At 37.9% G+C, this 21,594-nt stretch overlaps 1 protein-coding gene across 7 annotated transcripts in view; it reads right to left on the bottom strand.

The window, feature by feature from the left end:
• The window catches only part of CSPP1 (centrosome and spindle pole associated protein 1), a 113,156-nt gene that overhangs the window by 17,609 nt on the left and 73,953 nt on the right, over nt 1–21,594 (bottom strand). For all 7 annotated transcript variants that reach the window (XR_013814935.1, XM_079796240.1, XM_079796241.1 and 4 more), the window contains 9 exons: nt 20,509–20,638; nt 18,639–18,786; nt 13,152–13,304; nt 9,860–9,972; nt 6,513–6,662; nt 4,625–4,771; nt 2,633–2,737; nt 1,371–1,437; nt 712–829 (listed from right to left, as the gene is read on the bottom strand). Coding sequence is in view for 6 of the 7 variants with exons in the window: in XM_079796240.1 (XP_079652366.1) it covers nt 712–829; nt 1,371–1,437; nt 2,633–2,737; nt 4,625–4,771; nt 6,513–6,662; nt 9,860–9,972; nt 13,152–13,304; nt 18,639–18,786; nt 20,509–20,638 (1,131 nt within the window). In the remaining variant the exon portion in view is untranslated. The remainder of the gene's footprint in view (nt 1–711; nt 830–1,370; nt 1,438–2,632; nt 2,738–4,624; nt 4,772–6,512; nt 6,663–9,859; nt 9,973–13,151; nt 13,305–18,638; nt 18,787–20,508; nt 20,639–21,594) is intronic.

Below are 21,594 nucleotides of genomic sequence, written 5' to 3'. Positions count from 1 at the left end.
AGAAGTTCTAGCTAATTGCATTAACGTTAATAGTTAAATAGGCTGCTAACCCTATTAAACAGTTCACGGTTAGGGAGAGTATTTCTGGTTTTCCTTCAAGAAATGCTACTTCTTTCTTCTTTTTCTTTCCTTTCTTCCTCCTCCCCTCAACTCTTACGTCAATACCACCACCATAAATATGTTTTTGGCAGTACAACAGGACAGTTACAATGCTCAATTTAAATATTTTATATACAGTTAAGTATCTACTAAATAGCCCATATTTTCTCAATGAATTAAGTCAATAATTGTGGGTAAAAATTTATGAATGCAACTTGACATAAAATTGAAAAAAAAGTGTATCAAAAAGCATATTAATTTTAAAAAGACCTATTTTGTCAAAAGAAAAGAGAGAAAAAGCCTACTATATACTGCAAACACAAATAGACTAAAAAATCATACCCTCTTTTTGTATTAGTTGCACTGAATCCACTAGAATATCATTTTTTATCTAGATTTCTTCTGGGAGAAAAGGCTAGTTTAGTCTTTAAATTTCACTAATAATCTGTTAAAAACTTTCAAACATACAAACTATCCATTCTAATAAAGGGGTTTTACAACAAAAATTAACCCTGTTCCAAAACTAAAATTACCGGATAGGTTCTGACATATGATTCCTCATCCTAAACACAAAAGAATCAGGAACAAGTAAAAATGCAACTGGAAACTTGCCGTATGTGAACCTCCTCGTCACTGTCCAAGTGTAGCAACCGCCCCTGGAGGCGCCGCTCTTCACTACGAAGCTGTTTTCTCATTTCTGATAATTCCATAATTACATTTTTTTTCTCCTCTGCAAAGTCCCATCGATAAGTAAAAAGAACAAAAGATTAAGCTTTAAAATATAGTCTGGCTTACCATAAAGCTAAAATGTTCAGAGAGATATTGTCATGAAAGTTATTTTTAATGTTTTACATAACAAATCACATTTATGACTATCATTAAGATTCACAAACACATTTCTGATAATACAGAAATTTCAAAAGTTAAGCAAAGTTTTGGGGGTGGAGGAGAATGTCACCATAAAGGGGCAGCACAAGGGAATTCCTTGGCAGTGATGGAACAGTTCTGCACCTTGACAGGTAGTTTCACAAAATACACAAGGTAAGGTGCAGGGCACTCCACACAACACACAAAGAGCACACGTGAAACTGGTGAAGGTCTGCAGAACACACCAGTGTCCATTTCCTGGTGGTGATACTGTACTAGGTAGGATATTATCGCGGGGGAAGCTTGGAAGGGTACCCAGGCCCTCTCTAGCTCTATAGTGTTTTGCAATGTTCTATGAGTCTATAAAAAATGTCCTAGATTACAGGTTTAACAGGTAACTCTACCTTCTGCACGGAGTTGATTTTTCCTGGCAGGTACTGGAGGAGACTGTGACCTGGACATGGAACGTTCCTGTTCAACAATCATGACAGACAGACTCAGTGTGTCTTCCCTACTCAGAGCTTGAAGAGAATACTTTTTTAAAGTAACTATATGTAAAAGAAACCAAACTCCCCACTATCCTACCTATAAACTTACCTGCATCCACTTTTCCTTCCCACAAAATGGTGGAGTCCTTGCCCCATCCAAAGATAACTCCTTCCCCTGTATTCTGAGCTGCTAACTCCCACTTACTCCACCAATTAGTCCCTTTCTCCACCCTTTTCCTCTCCTTAATCTCAACTATGCCTCAAAATCTATCCCTTCTTTAAAAAAATTCTTATCTCACCCTTCATCACTCTCTTGTCCATTCCCTCCTTCCCTTCAGAGCCTTGCTTCTTTGAACAGTAAATGCAGTACGTATGGTGTCCTTGTTCCCACCCACTCTCCACTGCATAGCAAATGCCCATCTTTGCTCTGCACCCCATCACTCCACTGACCTGCCTCACCAGTCACCAAGTGATCCCAGTGACACACTCAATAGCCAGCAGCAACTGACATCATTGCCACTCTGTCACTTTTTCTGCCTCCATGTCCTTCCTCTGCTTCTTAAATGTGGGTAATTCCGTAGTATTCCATCTTCAGCTGTTTACTGCCCCCAAGCTCATCCTAGACAGTCGTACTCAGTTGACAAACAACAGTGCTCACGACTTCCACAACGACAGATCCAGTCCAGACCACCTTCTCAGCCACAGCCTCTATTTCCAACCACCTGCTCCATGGAACTCTCACCAGAAACTTGATGGCTGTCACTGACTCCTACCTACCAGTCAGTGAGAACCACCATCTGTGTCTCTTAACAGATCTTGATGATGTCACCCTTCTCTGTTCTATTGTCACTGCCTTTCTTTAGATAAAGTCTCACACCTGAACTTCTGCAAAAGCATCCTGGCCTCCAAAATGTATCTGCACACCACTGCCTAAGAACACATTATCTACCACAGACCTACTGAATCCGAATCTCAGAGGGTGAGATCCAGGAAGATGTTCTTATAATGTTTATCTATTTTCGTAATTAACTTTAGGGCACCAAGTTACAACCAAAGCAGCAAACAAACTACTGTAGACATTATCTCTATTTCAGATCTTAAAAAATTTAAATCTCATTCAATCCCCCAACCCAGAATAACTTAGCTAAGATTAACCAATCAGAAGAAAAAGTACATACTTGAATAAAGGCACTTATAATGCTGTCAACTGAAGGAGGTCTTTGGAGTTTGCCTGCAATTTTGTTCTGTAGAGCAGGAACCACAGGAGAAGGCTGTTTCAAGCGCTAGGAAAAAAAAAAGTTTTATTTAATAAATTACTTTTATCAAAAAGTCAGAAAAACAATATGTCAATTATGAGAAACATGAACAGGTTTGATATCCTTATTTTAACATGACTCTCAAATCAGAAAAAAAAAATTCAACAAATTTAAGTAAAGCAATAACATACTGAGTATTAGGAAAGCAACAAAAACAAAGAAATAGAGCCAAAATAAAAAAAATCATCTTAATAAAAAGAAATAGGACATTAAAAAAAAAAACCCTTTTCTGGAAAACAACAGAAATAAATTTCTAAAATCTCAATCCCTTGTCACCAAGAGCATCATGAGGGAGGGAGTTTCCAGATCAAATTAGGGTTCCATGTCTCCACACGAAAATAAAACAGGATTTCAGCTTACAGTATAATAAAGCTAACAGTTCCCACTTCACATTAAAATCAAAATGCTGAAAACATAAAAACTCCCAACAAAATGCAATTGTAATTTGGGTAAAACACCTGTCCAGCTCAGAGCATATATGTAGAGGTTAAATTGTTCACTTTGCACAGCAGAAAATCAAATACATTCACTGGTGACTCTGATAAAACTTCTAGGTGACCAAAAGCAGAATCATAAGGACAATATAATCTGTAGAGAATGAAGTAAATAAAGCATCATCCACATAATAAGGAAACAAGTAACTATCAAGGAAGCAAAACAAAAAAGTTAGAAATTCCATTAATATGATCAAATAGACTGGTTATAATAAACATAAATAGATTTAGATATCCTATCTAAAAGATTTAACTCTCAGATTAGGGTTTAAAAATTATTTTTAACTAAATAAATATACAAGCTAAAAATATAAAAAATGGTGACAAAAATTAAAAGAGTAGAGAGCCTGGCTGGTGTGGCTCAGTGGTTGAGCATCGACATATGAACCAGGAGGTCACAGTTCGATTCCTGGTCAAGGCACATGCCCAGATTGTGGGTTTGAGCCCCACTATGGGGCACGCTGGAAGCAATCAATCAATGATTCTCTCTCATCATTGATGTTTCTATCTCTCTCTACCCCTCCTCTCCTCTGTGAAATCAATAAAAACATTTATTTTTTAAAAAGTGTGGTCTACAAGCCAACTGCATCTGAACCCCTAAGGATGCTTATAAAATGCAGATTCCTGGGCTGGCCTCAGACTCAGTAAATCAGATACTTTATAGATGAGACCCAAGAATATACATTTTTATTAAAAAAGTCCCCCATGCTAGCTATGCATAAAGAATTTTAAATACAGCTTTGAAATATGAGCACAGGTGTAAACTAGATCCTCTAAGGGGCAAGTGGCTTTCTAGGAAGAAAAGCTAACAACTTTGATTCATGTACCTAACTGTGAACTACAACCCTCCTCTACCTCAGAGTACCGACTTCAAACCAGTCTGTGGTGAGCCTCCAGGTTTTCTCTAATTTCCAATCCATTGTAGACAAATGTGCAAACAGAGTCAGAACGCATTACTAGATAAATGAAAAATTTTAACAAGACATGACACAATTTAAGCCCAACTCTGTATTAGTAGATTCAACAGACATCAAATTACTTTGACAAATTGCTACATAAGTTTCCAAACACTTATTCTCAATTTCTGTACTTGTCATGGGTTTGGAGAGTACTGGTCCACAGACAATAGAAACAAGACTATAAGCTAAGTAAACCTATTACACTTACTGGGGGAAAATAGCAACAAAGTTCAATGACATCACGAGGTACCAGGAGTTCACTTTGGGCACCCAGAGGCCACTAAACAATAGAAGGGGGGCAAATGCCCCTCCTTCACTCTCCCCTTTATGATAACAACTCTGTAACACTCATAATGAAAGTGGGATAACCTACAGGTTTGGTATTTTTGTCTGAAGCTTACCTTTGTTTCTTCCCCAATTATATTTTCTCTTTCGTAGTAGTGCTGAAGTTGTTTGTTATGTTTTTCTTCTTCTTCTTTCTTCTTTTTTTCTGCTTCTTTTCGTCTTTCTTCAGCTAACCGAATAAGCTCTTCATTTTTCAGTCTTTGCTTTAAAATAAAGAGAAAAATATATACACTCCATACATACATAGTATATATATTCTTATAGTCCATTCAAAAATGTGCTGCTTTGTCTAAAATAGATATAAAATTGAAGATATAAATGAAATAGGGTTCTTTAACATCAAGAAGTTGTTTGCTTAATAATAAAGTACTAGAGGCCCGATGCACAAAGATTCATGCAAGAATGGGCCTTCCTTCCCCTGGCTGCTGGCACCGCTTTCGCTCCGGCAGGAGCTGCCTTTTCACTCCGGCCCGGAGCCACCTTCCCGCCTTCCCATGCTGCCCAGAGGCCTGGAGCGGCTGGGGCGGTGCGGAATGCCTGCATCCCACCCCACCCCTGGCCGCTCAGCGCCTGCATATGAAAATTAACCCGCTATCTTTGCTGGGTTAATTTGCATACTCACTCCTGATTGGCTGGTGGGTATCACGAAGGTACGGTCAATTTGCATCTTACTCTTTTATTCGTGTAGATTAGGCACCTATATATCCTATCTAATAAAAGAGTAATATGCAAATTGACCATCACTCCAACACACAAGATGGCTGCCCCCATGTGGTCAAAGATGGCTGCCCCATATGGACAAAAGATGTTCACCACAAGATGGCCAGCAGAGGAGGGCAGTTGGGAGGGACCAGGCCTGCAAGGGAGGGCAGTTGAGGGTGATCAAGCCTGCTGGGGAGGACAGTTAGGGGTGACCAGGCCGGCAGAGGAGGGAAGTTGGGGGCGACTGGGCCTGCAGGGAAGGGCAGTTAGGGGGGACCCAGGCCTGCAGGGGAAAGCAGTTGGGGGGGGGGGACAAGGCCTGCAGGGGAAAGCAGTTGTGGGGAACCAGGCCTGCAGGGGAGGGCAGTTAGGGGTGACCAGGCCTGCAGGGCAGGGCAGTTAGGGGTGACCAGGCCTGCAGGGAAGCAGTTAGGCATCAATCAAGCTGGCAGGGGAGTGGTTGGGGGTGATCAGGCTGGCAGGCAGAAGCAGTTAGGGGCAATCAGGAAGGCAGACAGGCTAGCAGTTGGGAGCCAGCAGTCCTGGATTGTGAGAGGGATGTCCAACTGCCTGTAAACAGGCAGTCGGACATCCCTTGAGGGGTCCCAGATTGGAGAGGATGCAGGCTGGGCTGAGGGACACACCCCCCCATGCACGAAGTTCGTGCACCGGGCCTCTAGTGTATATATATATATATAAGCCAAGCAACCGGAACACCAGAACAACTGGAACAACCGATCGCTATGACGCGCATTGCAGCAGCCAACTTTAGGGCCCTTATCAGCCCCCCCTCCCAACCGCCCACGGCCCCTTCCCCCAGCCAGCCCCACCCCTGATCGCTCCCCCACCCCAATTGGGGGCCGGGCAGGGCGGCCAACCTCCCGTGCCCCCCGCCCCTGGCTGGCACAGCCACAATCAGCCCCCCCCTGTCCCCTGCCCCCCCGCTGGCCTGGCCCAATCAGCCCCCATCGGGGCAGACGGACCGGACCCCACCCATGCACGAATTCGTGCACCAGGCCTCTAGTCGTATAATATCCTTGGCTTAAAATGTCATCATTTATCTCTTTCCTTAACCTAGTCTTTCAACTTTAATAGAATAATATACAATGAGTGGATATTGATCTGTAATTTTCTAAATGTACCCCAGGACTGGTCTCCTCTGTAAGTAATATGTATCTTTTCAAGTCAGAATAAAAATTCCACTTCAGACTAATAGAAAACTGGAGTAGGAAAAAAATGTACCTCCTCCTCCTTCTCCCGCTTCTTCTCCTGTTCCTCTTCATACTCTTGCTGGATCCGCGCCCTCTGTTCTGCTAGCCGTTTTTCTTCTTTTTCTTCTTCAATCCTCAGTCTCTCACGCTCAGCTTCCTCTCTTTGTTTCTTCTCCTCAATCTAAAGAATTAAGCCTAGTTATTTCTTTGTAAACTACTACAAAGTTGGAATACCACTTAGTTTTTACTAGTAACCTATGAACTCAACATTTGTATCCTCTTCCTGCAAGTTAAAATGACTTCCTAAATTTTTCATTTCTTGTATTTTATTAGGAAGGCTACATAGTATAATGTTAAGAGCTATGAGTAACATTCCAGCTCCACCAAATACTTACAAACTATGAGACCTTAAGAAACTTTCTTGTTCAGTTTTCTCCTCTTGTAAAAAAGAGATATTAATATCTACATCTCAAAGGAGTGCTCAAAGAATGGATGTAAAGAAAATGTATGTGGAAAATGTGAGAGTTCCTCCTCTACGGAAGGTACTGAGCAAGCAATCCATTATGTTATTCTGTAGCAACTGATACGAGATGTCTCAGCTCCCTGGCTTGATTAGTATCCTGAAACAGCAAATCAATGTTTCAGCATCCAACCATTCTTTACGCAAGAACCCCTCCCTCAGAATGTCCTTCCTTCTGTCTTATCTACTGGTGAGTGTAAGGTCAGGAGGACTTCAGCCACCAGGACTCAGCACAAGGTTTCATCTTGAATGGCCCCTGTGGCATGCAGTGCTGAATGTCACTCTGGGGGGACATTCTAAGGCAGAGTCCAAGTTCTGGCAGAAGGGACCCTCAGAGAGTCTGCATCCTCCAAGAGTGAAGTAAGGAAGGAAGCATGCATACTGGTATTCAATAGATTTCAGTTACTCTTAAGTACACATTAATTATGGCCATTTGTATTATTTTACTGTTCCTATCTGCACTGCCTCTAACTTCAACATTGTTATGTCTAGCGCTATCGATCTTTTGAGCTGTAAGAACTTTAATCTTCATACATATCCAATGATTGCACAGGCTAGGGCTTTTTCCAACTCTTCTTTCTCACAACACCAGTAAATATGTACAATCCTAACATTTAGCACTAAGCAGTGTGCACGTAATCATTTCTCCAAGTATCATATACCTAGAGAAGACATCATTTATGATCTATACAGCAAAACATCACATCTAACACTCAGTTCCCCACTTCTTCCCACTCTGTGAAAAAAAAAATCACAATCAGGGTCACTTCTCCATTAAGGGTCACAATCATAAATGAGTCACACACCTAATGAGTCCCTAGAAATGTCATTCCAACAGAATACATAGTCCTCATCAGAAAGAGGAAAGCTAGCTTCTAGGTGAGTGGTTTTCACACTGTATAATACAAAAATGCTTCAAAGGTTCTACAAATAGTTTATTAAATGTTTTATTTTTAAAGTTCTAATTAAAAATGGTGCCTAAACACTCACGTGTTGTTTACCAAATTTTAACCACGTGAAGACTTCTGTGCATAACTTAAATTTCTGGTGCAGATAAGGAGCCAAGGCCATCTTTGTGCACAGATCTGAACATTTTATAGCATCTCTTTTAACAGTGAAGTTTGGAGTTATATCTGTCTGACACTATATTACTGTTGCTAGTAACAATAAATATCATTTAGCTAGTTCTGGGTTAGACTTTGAGGGTGAAGAATGGGGACAGTTAAGAGACTGGTAAAAGAAAATATGTAAACCACCATTTGACACTGAGGGTTTACAGGTGGGAGAACTGAAAGCTGGACTTACTCTGAAACTAACATAGTCAAAGCGTCCCCATTATTAGATTTTTCCAGAGGGAAAAATTCCCTAGAACTGTAAGTTCTGTACCTACAGATGTGATGCTGAAGTGAGACTTGGGTTCCAGCAGTGGCCTCATAATCGCTAGCTCTACCACCACAGATGAGCCACTCTGCCTGTATTTTAATTACACATCATAAAATAAAAGACCTTCCTCAGAGAGTTTTGAGGTTTAATGAGATACTATATGTAAAAGTATCTTATAAACAATAACAAGCTATACATTTACAATATTTGTTTTTTCCTGAATTCTACCCTAGACCATGTAACACTTGCTAAGTACAATAGAAGCTACTTGAATTTTTACTTGCTGTCAGTATAGGCAACATACCACAGGATCTTTCAAGTTCAACCAGTAATTCTATAACCCTCAAAATGCTGCTGCCTGACTTGAGTGGCCAATATCTTTGGGGCCTCTGATTCCACTTTCTGATATTCTATAACTCTATTCATTCTGTCATTCATGAGAAAGGACTTTCCATCATTTCCACAGTCACCACTCTAGTAAAATACCCCTGCTTCCAATGTTTTAAACCTCCCAATAATAGATCCTAAACACTAATGCCAGAGCATCCTTAAGGCTGCATTTATTATGTCATTCCCTTAGGTAAGGGTCCACAAAATTAGAATTAGAAAGGTAACATCTTTGAGTAGAATCTCTTTTAGAGGAATTTAAGAGGCTGGGATTAGATTGGATAGCCTTAAATGTCAGGCTAAGGAATTTGGAAATTCCTGTAGAAAAGAAAAGCTACCACCAGGGTTTGAGTAAAAAAAAAAGAGTAACATGTGAAGTCCTATGAAAGGAAGATTAAGTAGATCCCAGAATTAATCTGACACTGGAATGTCAGTGTGGGTGGAGAAGGGGTGATGGGAGGGGAGAAGAAACTGTGAGTCCCTCATGGGCAGGTCTCTCGTTCATCTCAGGTGCTCTCCCTAGTATTCAGCACAAGAGTGGGCACAGTATGGGAGAAGTCTGTTTGCTTAATAAACACTGGATGTACAAGTGCCTTCCTTTGGGCATTTCTAATATTTTAAATGCTATTTGTTTACATACATAAATGCAGCAAATAAATGCAATTGTGATTAGATCGTATTTTAATTTATTTACAATCTATACTACTGAGTCAAGAATATCAAATCTTTTTTTGAGGGGGGGGGGAATTATTGAGATTCTACTAACACATAAGCATCTAGAAAGAGTAATTCTATACCTAAAGGTGAATATTTTATTACCTTCAGTTTTAGAAATTTCAGCACTCTTTAACAATTAGTGATTTAATAAAGTTTAGAAAAGATTAAGTCAACTGGTATACCTGTCTCCTTATTCTTTTTTTCAAATTAAGTGACATAATTTTAGTACTACCTATATCTGATATATATTACAAATTGTAGATAACTGCATGGCACCTTAAAATTTATTCATCATGTGGATAAAATCTTTGCAAGTTCAGTTCATTAAAACCTTTATGAAACTTGAAACTATGATCAAATAAACATTTCACCTGAAACCGAAGAAAATTCTTATATGATTCTTGCTGTCTAATCTGAAGTTCAGTTGGGGGCTCACCAAATACATTTCCCCGAGCAAAAGGAGAGCTCTGTATTTGCATGTGTCCTTGAAAGAGAAATTTGCCAAAACATACCATTAGACAATGCTTAGAAAAAGTAAACAGTCAGGAATGAAGAATTAGCTATTAAATTCATATTTTGAAAAAATGTGTTAAATATGGAAATCCAGAGGTTACAATCAAAAAGAAAGGCTGAGATTAGAATCTGAAGACCAAGTGAAAAGTAACGCGAGAAAGAAAAATGGTGAAACTAAAATAAACTAGTTGAAAAATCATAATATATCTGTATCTTAAAGACACCAAGAAAACATAAAAGGTAATAGCTAATCAACTCTGATTACAGGAAAGGTTTTAAAGTAAAATTTATGGAGAGAAAAAAAAATAAAGTTCTCATGTATGTAAATATCCTTTTCTTAAGAAACTGCTTAATTATATATTAAATATATTATGTACATATATGTAAAAAATATCTAAGTTGTTTAAAAAATCAGTAATTCCAAGTCTTCCATCCATGATTAAAATAAACAATAAAGTAAAATCTAAAATCTTTTTTAAAATTGAAATGACTCTTATAATCATTAAAATAATTTTTATTTAAAAATTCTATCTAGTTAATTGGGACATAAACATGAATAATAAAAATGTTATCTATTGCCGAAACCGGTTTGGCTCAGTGGATAGAGCGTCGGTCTGCGGACTGAAAGGTCCCAGGTTCGGTTCCGGTCAAGGGCATGTACATTGGTTGTGGGCACATCCCCAGTGGGGGGTGTGCAGGAGGCAGCTGGTCGATGTTTCTAGCTCTCTATCCCTCTCCCTTCCTCTCTGTAAAAAATCAATAAAATATATATTTTTAAAAAAATGTTATCTATTACCTATAAGTAGTATTACATATTCTGGGAAAGGAAAATATTTCATAAAATCAAGTTGAAAAATAGTTATACCTCAGGAGTCTCTATGAATGCAGAAAGAAAAAACTGTATTTAAATTTAAGCTTCATATAACTTTTTGTATCATTTTTTATGTACTGACTCATTCTTTGTACCATCATTCTAAAATATTTACTTTCTCTCACTCATATAGTTTGTGTAGGTTGACTGTTTGAGAGTTGAGCTGCTATTTAGGTCTCTTTGCTCTGTATTTAAATTTATGAATACTTATTTGAATGTATCAGCAGACAGCCAAATCAATACTTATACATTATAATCTTATGCTATGGTATAAAAGCTGGTAGCAAAATAAAATTGAATGGTATGTTTCACTTCAATGATCACTCAAATTCTAAGCCTTTGGGGCAATTTGAGAAGAAATATAATTATCAAAGACAAGGATAAATTCTTCTAAACATTTATAATAAATTATAAAGTTAAAATCACAGGGAAACACTTGTTCTACACAAAGTAAATGGAAATATATCCAGACATCATGATAAGCCACAAAATAAATTTAAGCCAAATTAGTATGGACTTCATAAATATGGTTCTTCATCCAAGAACTATAAGTAAGGGGGGAAATGAACATTAGGAAGACCTCAAAACAGACAAAACATTAATCATGAACCTTAAAGCACACATTATAACATTCAATTTTTAGATATATTCAAATTCCCTAAGGCCTTTAAATATTAATGCCGCATATGAATATGTGCACACGTGTATAAATACACGAACATTTATACATATGTGTATACATACACAGACACTCATACACATATATTATGGCATAGCAACAAGTTAGGTGACTTTGGATAAGTATTGCATTCAGAAAGTCTATTTTAGGTTATTAGGGAATGAAAATTAATTTAGAAAATTTCAACTCACAAAAAATGAGGGAAACCCTGGTGGTGTGCAGAAAGACTATGGACAACAAATTCTGCTGAGCATACTTAATCATCATGCTTGTGTTGTTTCCTGGGAAGGGGTCAGAGAAACTGTTTATTTTTCCAGGGTTTGCTGGTAAGCAGAGCTAAGTGATTGTTACTAAGACAGAAAGTGCGAGGCTGAACCAGAACTGTAAATAGTACTGGGTGCAGAAGAAACAGGCAGAGAATGGGGTCTGTAGCACTGAGATCTCAATATAGACTATGAGAAGAAAAGGCAAATAAAGAGAAAAATAATGATAATCAGAAAGAAGCCAAAATTCTCTTAGCAGCAATAATATGAAAAGGTATTTTGATGCTCCTACTGCACGTTGAATTATTATAGATCCAGAGTGAGAATCAAATCAAAAATTTAACCAAAATCAAAAGTTTAGTGCTCCCAAAATTTAAAGTGGATCTACGGGGCAAAATCTATTGTGGATCAAAGTAAGAAAGCATTTCTGATAACTAGCGATCAAATAGTGGTACAGGCTGCCCACAGAAACAACACACACTCCACCTCCTGAGTGTTAAGAAAGGCTGCAAAGAGTAGCGCTGCCATCTAAGGACTGAAAGATGCAAGGCTAGTAATTCTAATCACAGTTTGGCCAAGGGTTAAAAATAAAATAAAAAAATTTAGTCCAAGGTATTTTAAAATTCTTTTCTAGTCTAACATCAAAACTTTTGTAAAAATAGAAAAGAAGAATTTGTAGCAAATAACTGGTTACTTTTATAGGCATCAAATTTCTCTGAGAAAAAATAATGCCAATTTTTTCTGGCAAGTCATAAAGAAAGATGATGAGTAATTTTCAATTTCTGGAACTTTTAATTGATGGATGTTGCTTAACAGCAAACCAAAGATATTTGCTAAAAAGGGGGGAGATGTGACTCGATATCAAATTAAACTTTTAATTATTCATTTCTTTGTACATTGTGGTTTTACAAGGGAGAGCAAATGATTATTAAAAAACAAGCTAAAAATTAATTTTATTGTACAATTTGTCATACCACATCTGATACCTCTCACCAATTCAAATAGTTATGGGTATAAAAAACAATGTGTAAAAAGACTAGTTGATTTTGAGCAATGTCCTTCTACAGCAAAATAGAAATGTTAGCAGCAGCTAAAACATGCATAAGCAAATTATAAAGCTGAGAAGAAACAGTATTAATTAAGAAGCAATCTATGTTTCCTTATTCACTTTTTTCAAAATACCTATGAAGAAAAGGTATAAAAAAGCACAAATAACATGTTATGCTTCCTGACTCAGAATAACCAAATTCTCAATATAGTAAGACTTCATCAGAGAACAGAAATGTTACTGAACAATTTTAGAAATGTAAAAGAAAAGATAGAATGTTATTAAACACCTGAGTTTTTATTTGCAGAATCTTCTAGGCTCTCAGCACTTGAAGTGGCTAAATTTTGGTCTAGAGATACAACAGCCCTTTTATCTTCATATGGTCTTGCATCTGGGTTATGGTAGGCATCTATATTTTGTCTGTGCATCTTATTCAAATCAGCTGAGAGGGGAAAAATAAGCCATTTATTTCAATAAATACATTTTTATAATTAGTACGCTTAATACATGTGAAAAACAACAACAACAGGACAGAGCTGGAATAATTCAACAATATCTTGGTGCCCTAAAAACTTAGATTTTTAAAAAATAATGTTACAAAACAAATTCAAAATTAGTAGAGAACTTAAGAATATATAGATCTTTGACAACCCATAAAAACCATATTTATCTCTTGTTACTTCAGAACCTGGATTCTCTTTAATACAGAAAATATAGCAACAATTCAAACAAGTCATAGCGAATTTTACCCAAGATCATTAGCGTTCCTAATGGAAAAATATAATCTGTGCAGTTTTAAAACATATCCACAAACCCTTTGACAATTCTCCCTTCCCCTCTCCTCGAGTGTGGGCCATTGTTCGTAACTCACTCTTATAAACAGGATATTGCAGAATAAAGGTATATGACTTCTGAGGCTCCTCCATAAAAAGACATAATGGCTTCCACACTGTTTGATCTGCTGCCTCACTCACTCTGAAGAAAGCCAGCCATTATATCACCAGGACACTGAAGGAGCCATAGGGAGAGGCCCGAGCGACCAGAAACTGAGGCCTCCGAAGCCATGTGAGGGAGCCAGATTGGAAAGAGACTTTCCAGACCAGTCAAGCCTTCAGACGACTACAGCCCCACCTCTGACATCTTGGACTGCAACTCATGAGGGACCCTGAGACAGAACCATCCAGCTAACCCACTCACAAATTACCGATCCACAGAACTACAAGATAATAAATGTTTGTTATTGTAAAGTTGGGGTGATTTGTTACACAACAACAGATAGCATGGCAAAAATCTGAACATGTAGGACTGGTTCAAACAACCAGAAAACAGATCTGAATGACTGAAGAACTCAAAAGCTTTAACAAATAAGAAGTAGTTCTCCACACACAACTTGAACAGTACTGCAGCAATGAAAGCAAACTGAAACCTGGATATAAAAAGTATTTAGCAAGAGGCCTGTTATGTTCAAGGATGTGTTTTGAACATGAATCACAATTAGAATACCATATAGAACATGGCAAATAACATGTGAATGTTACCAAAGAGAAGGAGAGTTCTGAACCAGTAAAGTTCAGATCCTGTTGCAACATTTAGGACAGGATGGACTGAGAGTTCCAAAAGTAAAGGTGGGTGGGAAAGTCTTATAAAGAAAGAACAGTGTGAGAAACAGTTCCAAGGGGGTAAACATGAAGTGTTCCAACAACATTAAAGTAGGACATCTTGACTAGAGCACAAAACACATGTAAAAGAGCAATGACAAATGGGAAAATACAGGCTGGATGCCCGTTCTGAAATACTCTGAAACACAAACTGATGATTCTCAATTCTGTTCTGCAGAAGCACATGGGAGTAGAGGCAGTTTTGTAGTTATAAAAGTAGTACTAATAATCATGGTAGCTAACATTTAATAATCACTATTTTTATATTCTATATAACTTATATGACCTGGTACTATTACTTTCACCCCAGTATTACAGATGAGAAAATTAATTTTCCCAAAGATCACAAAGCCAGTAAATAGCACAGCAAGAATATAAACTCAGCCAGTGAGATTCCAGAATCCTCACTGATTTTTGAGTATAGAATAATATGATTGGGTATACTTTTGATACATATAGCTTGGAGTGAAAAACAAAGTAGAATGAAGGAGTTGTGAAGAAATAGCAAAATGCCAAGCAAGACATTATAAAGCTCAATTATGGTGGTAACATGAATGAAAACAAAGAGAATTCAAAGAACACTGAAGAGGCAGACCTATAGATTAGTCTTATTGACGGACTGGATATGAGGAGTCAAAAAAAAAACAACAACCACTCAGCATTTTTCAGTTTGAATGATCAGAATTATGATGCATGTACAGGAAAAGGCAACGATGAGCTGGACTTACAAAGTGAGTTTGGTTTTGCATGCTAGATGTACATAATCCACCGAGCCTCAGGTGCAAAGATTCAGAAGACAGGTCGAAAGTGAAGAAGAGAATTTTACAAGTGGTCAGGGGCAAAGAAAGAGCTATACGAGGATCATTCACAGAGTAGACCTAAAGAGAAACATCGGAGTAGAAGAGATGAGGTAGGAGAGAACGGATGAAGAACATATCTAACTCAAGGAAAACACGGTATCAGAAGACAGTCCTAGAACAAAGATCATGTTCACAGACCTCGAAGCATTTAACCTGTTCATAAAATGCATCCAAACGAATACGTCAACTGAAGAGAGGACAGCATCTGGGAGGGTGCACAGGATGTAAAGGAAGGAAGGAACTGTCAACACAGTTCAAAGATGAGAACCAATAATGGTTAAAACCATCAAATGAAAATAAGGACCAGTTAATTCTGAAATGTAGCATCCATCGAGTGGTGGGAGCTAGAAGTCATAATATGGAATATGAACGAGTAAGAGGCAAGACTGGCAGCAACAAGCACAGACTACTTTTTGAAAGTGCTTTATATAAGGGAAGTATGTTTAAGAATACAAGTAACCTCAGTATGTTTAGTAATGGAAGGGGAGAAAGGAGTGGAATAACTGAAAATGTAAGGAGGAGGAACTGGGCCCTAACGGTTTGGCTCGGTGGATAGAGCATCGGCCTGCGGACTGAAAGGTCCCAGGTTCAATTCCGGTCAAGGGCATGTACCTTGGTTGCAGGCACATCCCCAGTAGGGAGTGTGCAGGAGGCAGCTGATTAATGTTTCTCTCTCATCAATGTTTCTAACTCTCTATCCTTTTCCCTTCCTCTCTGTAAAAAATCAATAAAATATATATATACATATTTTTTTTTTTTTAAAGAAGGAGGAACTGGGTGAAAGCACAGAGAAAAGCTGATTACCAGAAAATTACCATGTGCCAAGGACTGGTAAAACGAGAATTAGCTAGGTGCTCCTGAAATCACCATCAAGTCCTGAGCTCTATCTGGATATGGAGGAAAATGAAAATAGGAAGATGATGGGAAAATTGAAGTTTCTAAAAAGTCACAAAAATGGTATAATTTAAATGGGAAATCAAATCTCATTGTCATCCAATTCACTAGAACAGCATAAGACCAATCTACATAAATGAGAAGTCACAATGAATAATAATACATATTGTGATTACACATGATCCTCTCAGAATAATCAATGTATTTATATAAAAATAAAATTAGTTTCAGCAGAGTACAAAATTATTTCTTAAAGATTTAAAACTATCAGATTTAGCAATCAAAACAAATCTATATTGTAAGAGATCAACCAAAGGACTTGTATGCATGCATATAAGCACAACCAACAGACTCAAGACACTGGGGGCGGGAGGACGAGGGCAAGTGACGGGGGGTAGGGGAGGCTGGGGGTAGGTCAGTGGGGAAAAAAAAGACATATGTACTACCATTTGTAATATCTTAAACAATAAAAAAAAACCTACATTTATTTTAACTGGAAAAAAATGATTAGTCAATCAATTGTCACTCCTTGTCTATCCTTCTGTGAGATAATAAAAGTTTTGAAATCAGCTAAAAAATGAAAATAAAAAAGGCACATCTGTCAGGAGTGTAATTTGCCAACAGCAAAGATGTCACTGAAAAGGGGCCTTTACTTCAAATGTAAATCATATCATCTATATTAATAAAAGCCTAGGTGGTCCTCGCAGGCAACGTCATCACAAGATGGCCACCACAAGATGGCTGCACGCACAGTGGAGGCAGGGCCCAGCGGCCACATGCGCGGTGAGGCCTGGGGGTCCCCAGCTCCACGCAGCACTGAGGAAGCCAGTCCCAGCATCTCTGCTGCCTCGCGTGAAGGCAAGTCCCAGTGGAGGAGGCAGGTCGCGGCAGGGGAGGGCAGTTGTGGGCAATCAGGCCAGCAGGGGAGGGCAGTTGTGGGCGATCAGGCCAGCAGGGGAGGGCAGTTGTGGGCGATCGGGCCAGCAGGGGAGGGCAGTTGTGGGCGATTGGGCCAGCAGGGGAGCGGTTAGGGGGTGATCAGGCTGGCAGGCAGAAGCTGTAAGGGGCAATCAGGCAGAAAGGCAGGCAGGCAGGCAAGTGGTTAGGAGCCAGCGGTCCCGGATTGTGAGAGGGATGTCCCAGATTGGAGAGGGTGCAGACCAGGCTGAGAGACACCCTCTCCCCACCCTCCCATGCAGGAATTTCATGCACCGGGCCTCTAGTTTAACATAAAATTGCAAGCATTACAAGAATAATTCTGCAACAAACAAAATAACAAAAGAAAATGTCACATATTCAAAGTGGAAAACAATTCTACTCCCTGAACAATTTCTTAGACCATGGCTAAAGTATATGATACCTACAGTTAAATAATATATAAATATAGTACTTAAATTTTTCATTCCTTATTTTTACATGATTTAAATACAGCATCCCTTGCACACTATTCCAGATCACTTATTTTAACCTTTTGCACTCGGATGTCGAGTGTGACTCGACACGGTTAGCATTAGAATAAAGGAATCGAGAAAAAAGCAAGCGAGTGCAAAGGGTTAAAGATATCTTACTAGTTTTTGTGTTTTTTTTTTAAAAAAACCCTTGTAATAAGTGTTTTATTACTTTTACTAGGAAGTTTTTTTTTAAATTCTAACTAGTTTAGGTAAATATTAGCCAACTAACATGAGCTTTTCTCTGCAACTGAGTTATCATCATCATAGACAGGCAATTTATAATAGAAATAAATGAATAGTACTCTGAAGAAGAAAGGCTTTCTAAGGTGTTGTTATAGAGATATTTACCAAAATACCTTTTTTGCATTAAGCTGCATAAAAAGAGACCTTGCCTTACAGGCTATGATTCCCACTACATTCTGCTCCCCAATCTTTTCAAAAGTTAAAAATAATTGTTTCTAATACCATAAAACCAAAACCAATCAAAACTTTTCATTTATATCACCCAACTGTCCTATAGTAAAGCTGTTCTAATTTACAATTCCATAAAAATGAGTGCCTTAAAAAATGAAATGGCATTAAATGAAATCTCTGCCAATGTTATAGGTCACAAATTTTCTCTCAGATAATTTCAACTGATGTAATTGGTACTGCTTTGCTCATGAGGCTGAAATATGTATGTTCTCTTATGAATTATCTCAATATATATATTCGCCCATTTTCTATTGGTCTTTATATCTTATTGATTAGTATTATCTTTTTTTCTGTCAAATACTGAAAGTGGTTTTTTCTTAGATGGTTTTTTATTTTAATTGTTTTTAAGGTAACTATTTTTAATACTAAAGCTTTAAAAACTAAAAATAAATAAATAAATGTTTCTTTTAAAAACAACAAATCAGTGGGAACAACATACTTATCAGGTTTCCCTCCGTGTCCCTGAGAGGAGCACCGCCTCCACCTTTCCCCCAGGGGTTGTAACTTCTCATTTCAGCCTCTAGCTTAGCTTCATATTCTTCCTTTTCTTCACGTTCTTTCTTCCTTCTATGTTCTCTTTCCCGAATCTTGACAACATAAGAAATATCACAGTAAGTGCTTACAAGTACTCTGATACAAAAAGTTAGTTATAATAACTCATCTTTCTTACTAGAGAAAAAAATGGAGATTGTTTCAGTATGCTTCACTATAAAATTTAAAATCACAAGTATAGATAATAACCAATTTTAAAACACTTTGATGGCTGGAATACATGGCTGATGCTGCCTCACATCATGCCACTGGAGTCCTGATGCCATGTGGGCTAAGCCAACTCCTCCATCCCACCCCCAAAGTCTACCTGAGCCATTCCCTCCCTGACCTCGCCAGTTCCACGGTGTCCAATAGGGCCTCCCTACTTTCTTTTTCATCCACCCTTTCATGGGACCTGGCCAGCCAGAACTACTCCCTACTCCTCACCAAATCCACTCTACCCTGGGCAAACTCCATTCCAGAACTCAAAACGGTTGAAAGTTCAAAGCTTTTGGGGGAATACAGTCTTAACATCATCAAGCATAAGTACAGTCTTGTTCTCTAGAGAGATATGGACAGGCAATCAACAAGTATCTACATTTTGAAAACTTACTTTTAAAATTATAACCACATGCATGGAAAATTTAAGCAACCACTCCAGCAAGGCCAGTGAAGTCATCACATACATAAAATAAAATTCTAGAGTTTGAAAATCTAGTTTTGTCGATGGTATTTTCAATATGCTCATTTGAAAACAGAAGATAAATTCAGTTTATTTTGTAGAATCCTAACATACAAAAAATAATGTTGGTAATTCTGTAACTTTAAAAATCTGTTATTTAAAGAGGTTGCCCATGTAAAAACTGAACAAAAGGAGCTTTAGAAGAAACCCAAGTGGAACTTTACAGAAAGGTACCTTAGGTTGACATCTACCTACCAAGAGTCCCAGGATCCTCTCAGAGATAAAGAGTATCCCCTCCCCCCAAAACCCATACATTTGATTCTCTTCAGTAAACTCTGTTCAAATATTATATACTACAACAGAACCCTTTATCCTCTTCCCTAAAAGTGTCCTACCTCTTTTTTCCCTATCTTAGTTCACTGTCTCATTATTCTCCTAGATTCCAACTCTCAGAATCACCTTCACACCCTCTGTTCTTCTCACTCCCTGTACCTAAGTCCTATCACTGAAACCCTAGAATTGTCTCTTGGACGTCCTCCCCATCTCTCCCATAGGGTTTAGGATTTCATTACCTCCTGGATGGACTACCTCAATAATTCACTAAAAGGTTTCTGCCACACCTTTTTCACAATCGTCCACATCACAACCAGGTATCTTTCTAAAAGTCAATTCTGCTCTTTTCAACTACTTTTACTCTGTGGCTTAAAACATCCTCCCTTTTGCTATCCTTAACAGAAAAAATTTGAAAACCCCTTACAACTAGTCCTTCACAGTCCAGTACAATCTAACACTCCAGACCTTTCTCCCAAATCAATTCCATTCCCTTGAATATACCAGGAATTTCAAATCTATTCAATGTATAAATGCAGTTCAAGTATCAACAACCATGTGAGGCCTTCCTAACTGCCCAGGCAATTAACGTTCCTTGTCCTATGCTTCCAACAGCACTCCTGGCTCTCTACATCAAAACTCATCATGGTGAATTATAAATGTCATCTTTTTTTCTCCTCTGCCACACTCTCAATTCCAAGGGGCCATTGTGCTAACACATAAAATGTTCAACATTAAATGAATGAATGAATCAACGGATGAATACCTGCTGCTGCAAAGCTTCTTGGTAAGACTGAAGTGTCTGCTTTGGAGGCTTTGGCTTATTTTCAAAAAATAATCCTGAATTAATGGTTCTATCACTTGTAATTTTCGATTCGTTCTGTCCAACCGTGTTCCTACATTAAATACACAATTAATCATTTGAATCTATTTATGACCAAGCAAGAAGAAAATGCAACACTACTTTAAACAACATGGTAGTACATTTAAAAATAAGAATCCTTAAAAGGTCAAAGAAGAATCCTTAAATAAATGACCCCTTCCTAAGCAATTCTCCAGTCTCCGCTTTCACAAGTCATGAAACTTTCAAGTTTACTGGACCTATTTCTTGACCTAGGGGTAGTTACATGGGGGTGAAAACACTTGATAATTCCTCAAGCAGTGTACATATGGCTTATGCACTTTGCTGGATGCAAAATAATAATAATACAGTGGAAGTCCCTCAAATTTTATAACTAATAATTTACTTAATATATGCTAATATAAAAATAACTTCCTAGACACTTCAAGAATAAAATAATACAATTACAGTAAAAAGTCTGACTGTCCCAAATAAAATTTAAAAAATTAAAAGGAATCAAAAAGGAAAAATTTAAGACACCACAGTTATATAAATCTCAAGCAATACAGTGCTACTGCCTTAAATACAACACATGTTAAAGTACAGGAATGCAGCCACTTTCAAGAAAACTATATATTTCAAAGATCTGAATTATAAAAAGGAAATTAATTTTAGAATGTTTCCATAACCAAAAACTATCCCTCATACCCATATGCAACCAATCCCTGCACCCACCCCTGCCACAGGCAATCACTAAGAGTGGCCTGCTCTCTGTCTCTACAGGTTTATTCTTTCTGGACATTTTCTTACAAGTGGAAACATACAATATATATGGATTCTTTCACTTGTAATATTTTTGAGTTATGCTGTAGCACACATCAGTAGTTCATTCCTTTGTATTACTGAATAGTATTTCCCTGTATGGATATAACACCTTTTGCTTACCCTTTTACTAGTGAATGGATATCTGAATTGTTTATACTTTTTAGCTATCATGAATAATACTGTTAT

This window comes from Cnephaeus nilssonii, assembly GCF_951640355.1.
Source record: "Cnephaeus nilssonii genome assembly, chromosome: 18".
Classification (NCBI taxonomy): domain Eukaryota; kingdom Metazoa; phylum Chordata; class Mammalia; order Chiroptera; family Vespertilionidae; genus Cnephaeus; species Cnephaeus nilssonii.
The sequence above is the reverse complement of the archived record's forward strand: the minus strand, read 5'-3'. Positions and strand labels throughout refer to the sequence as shown.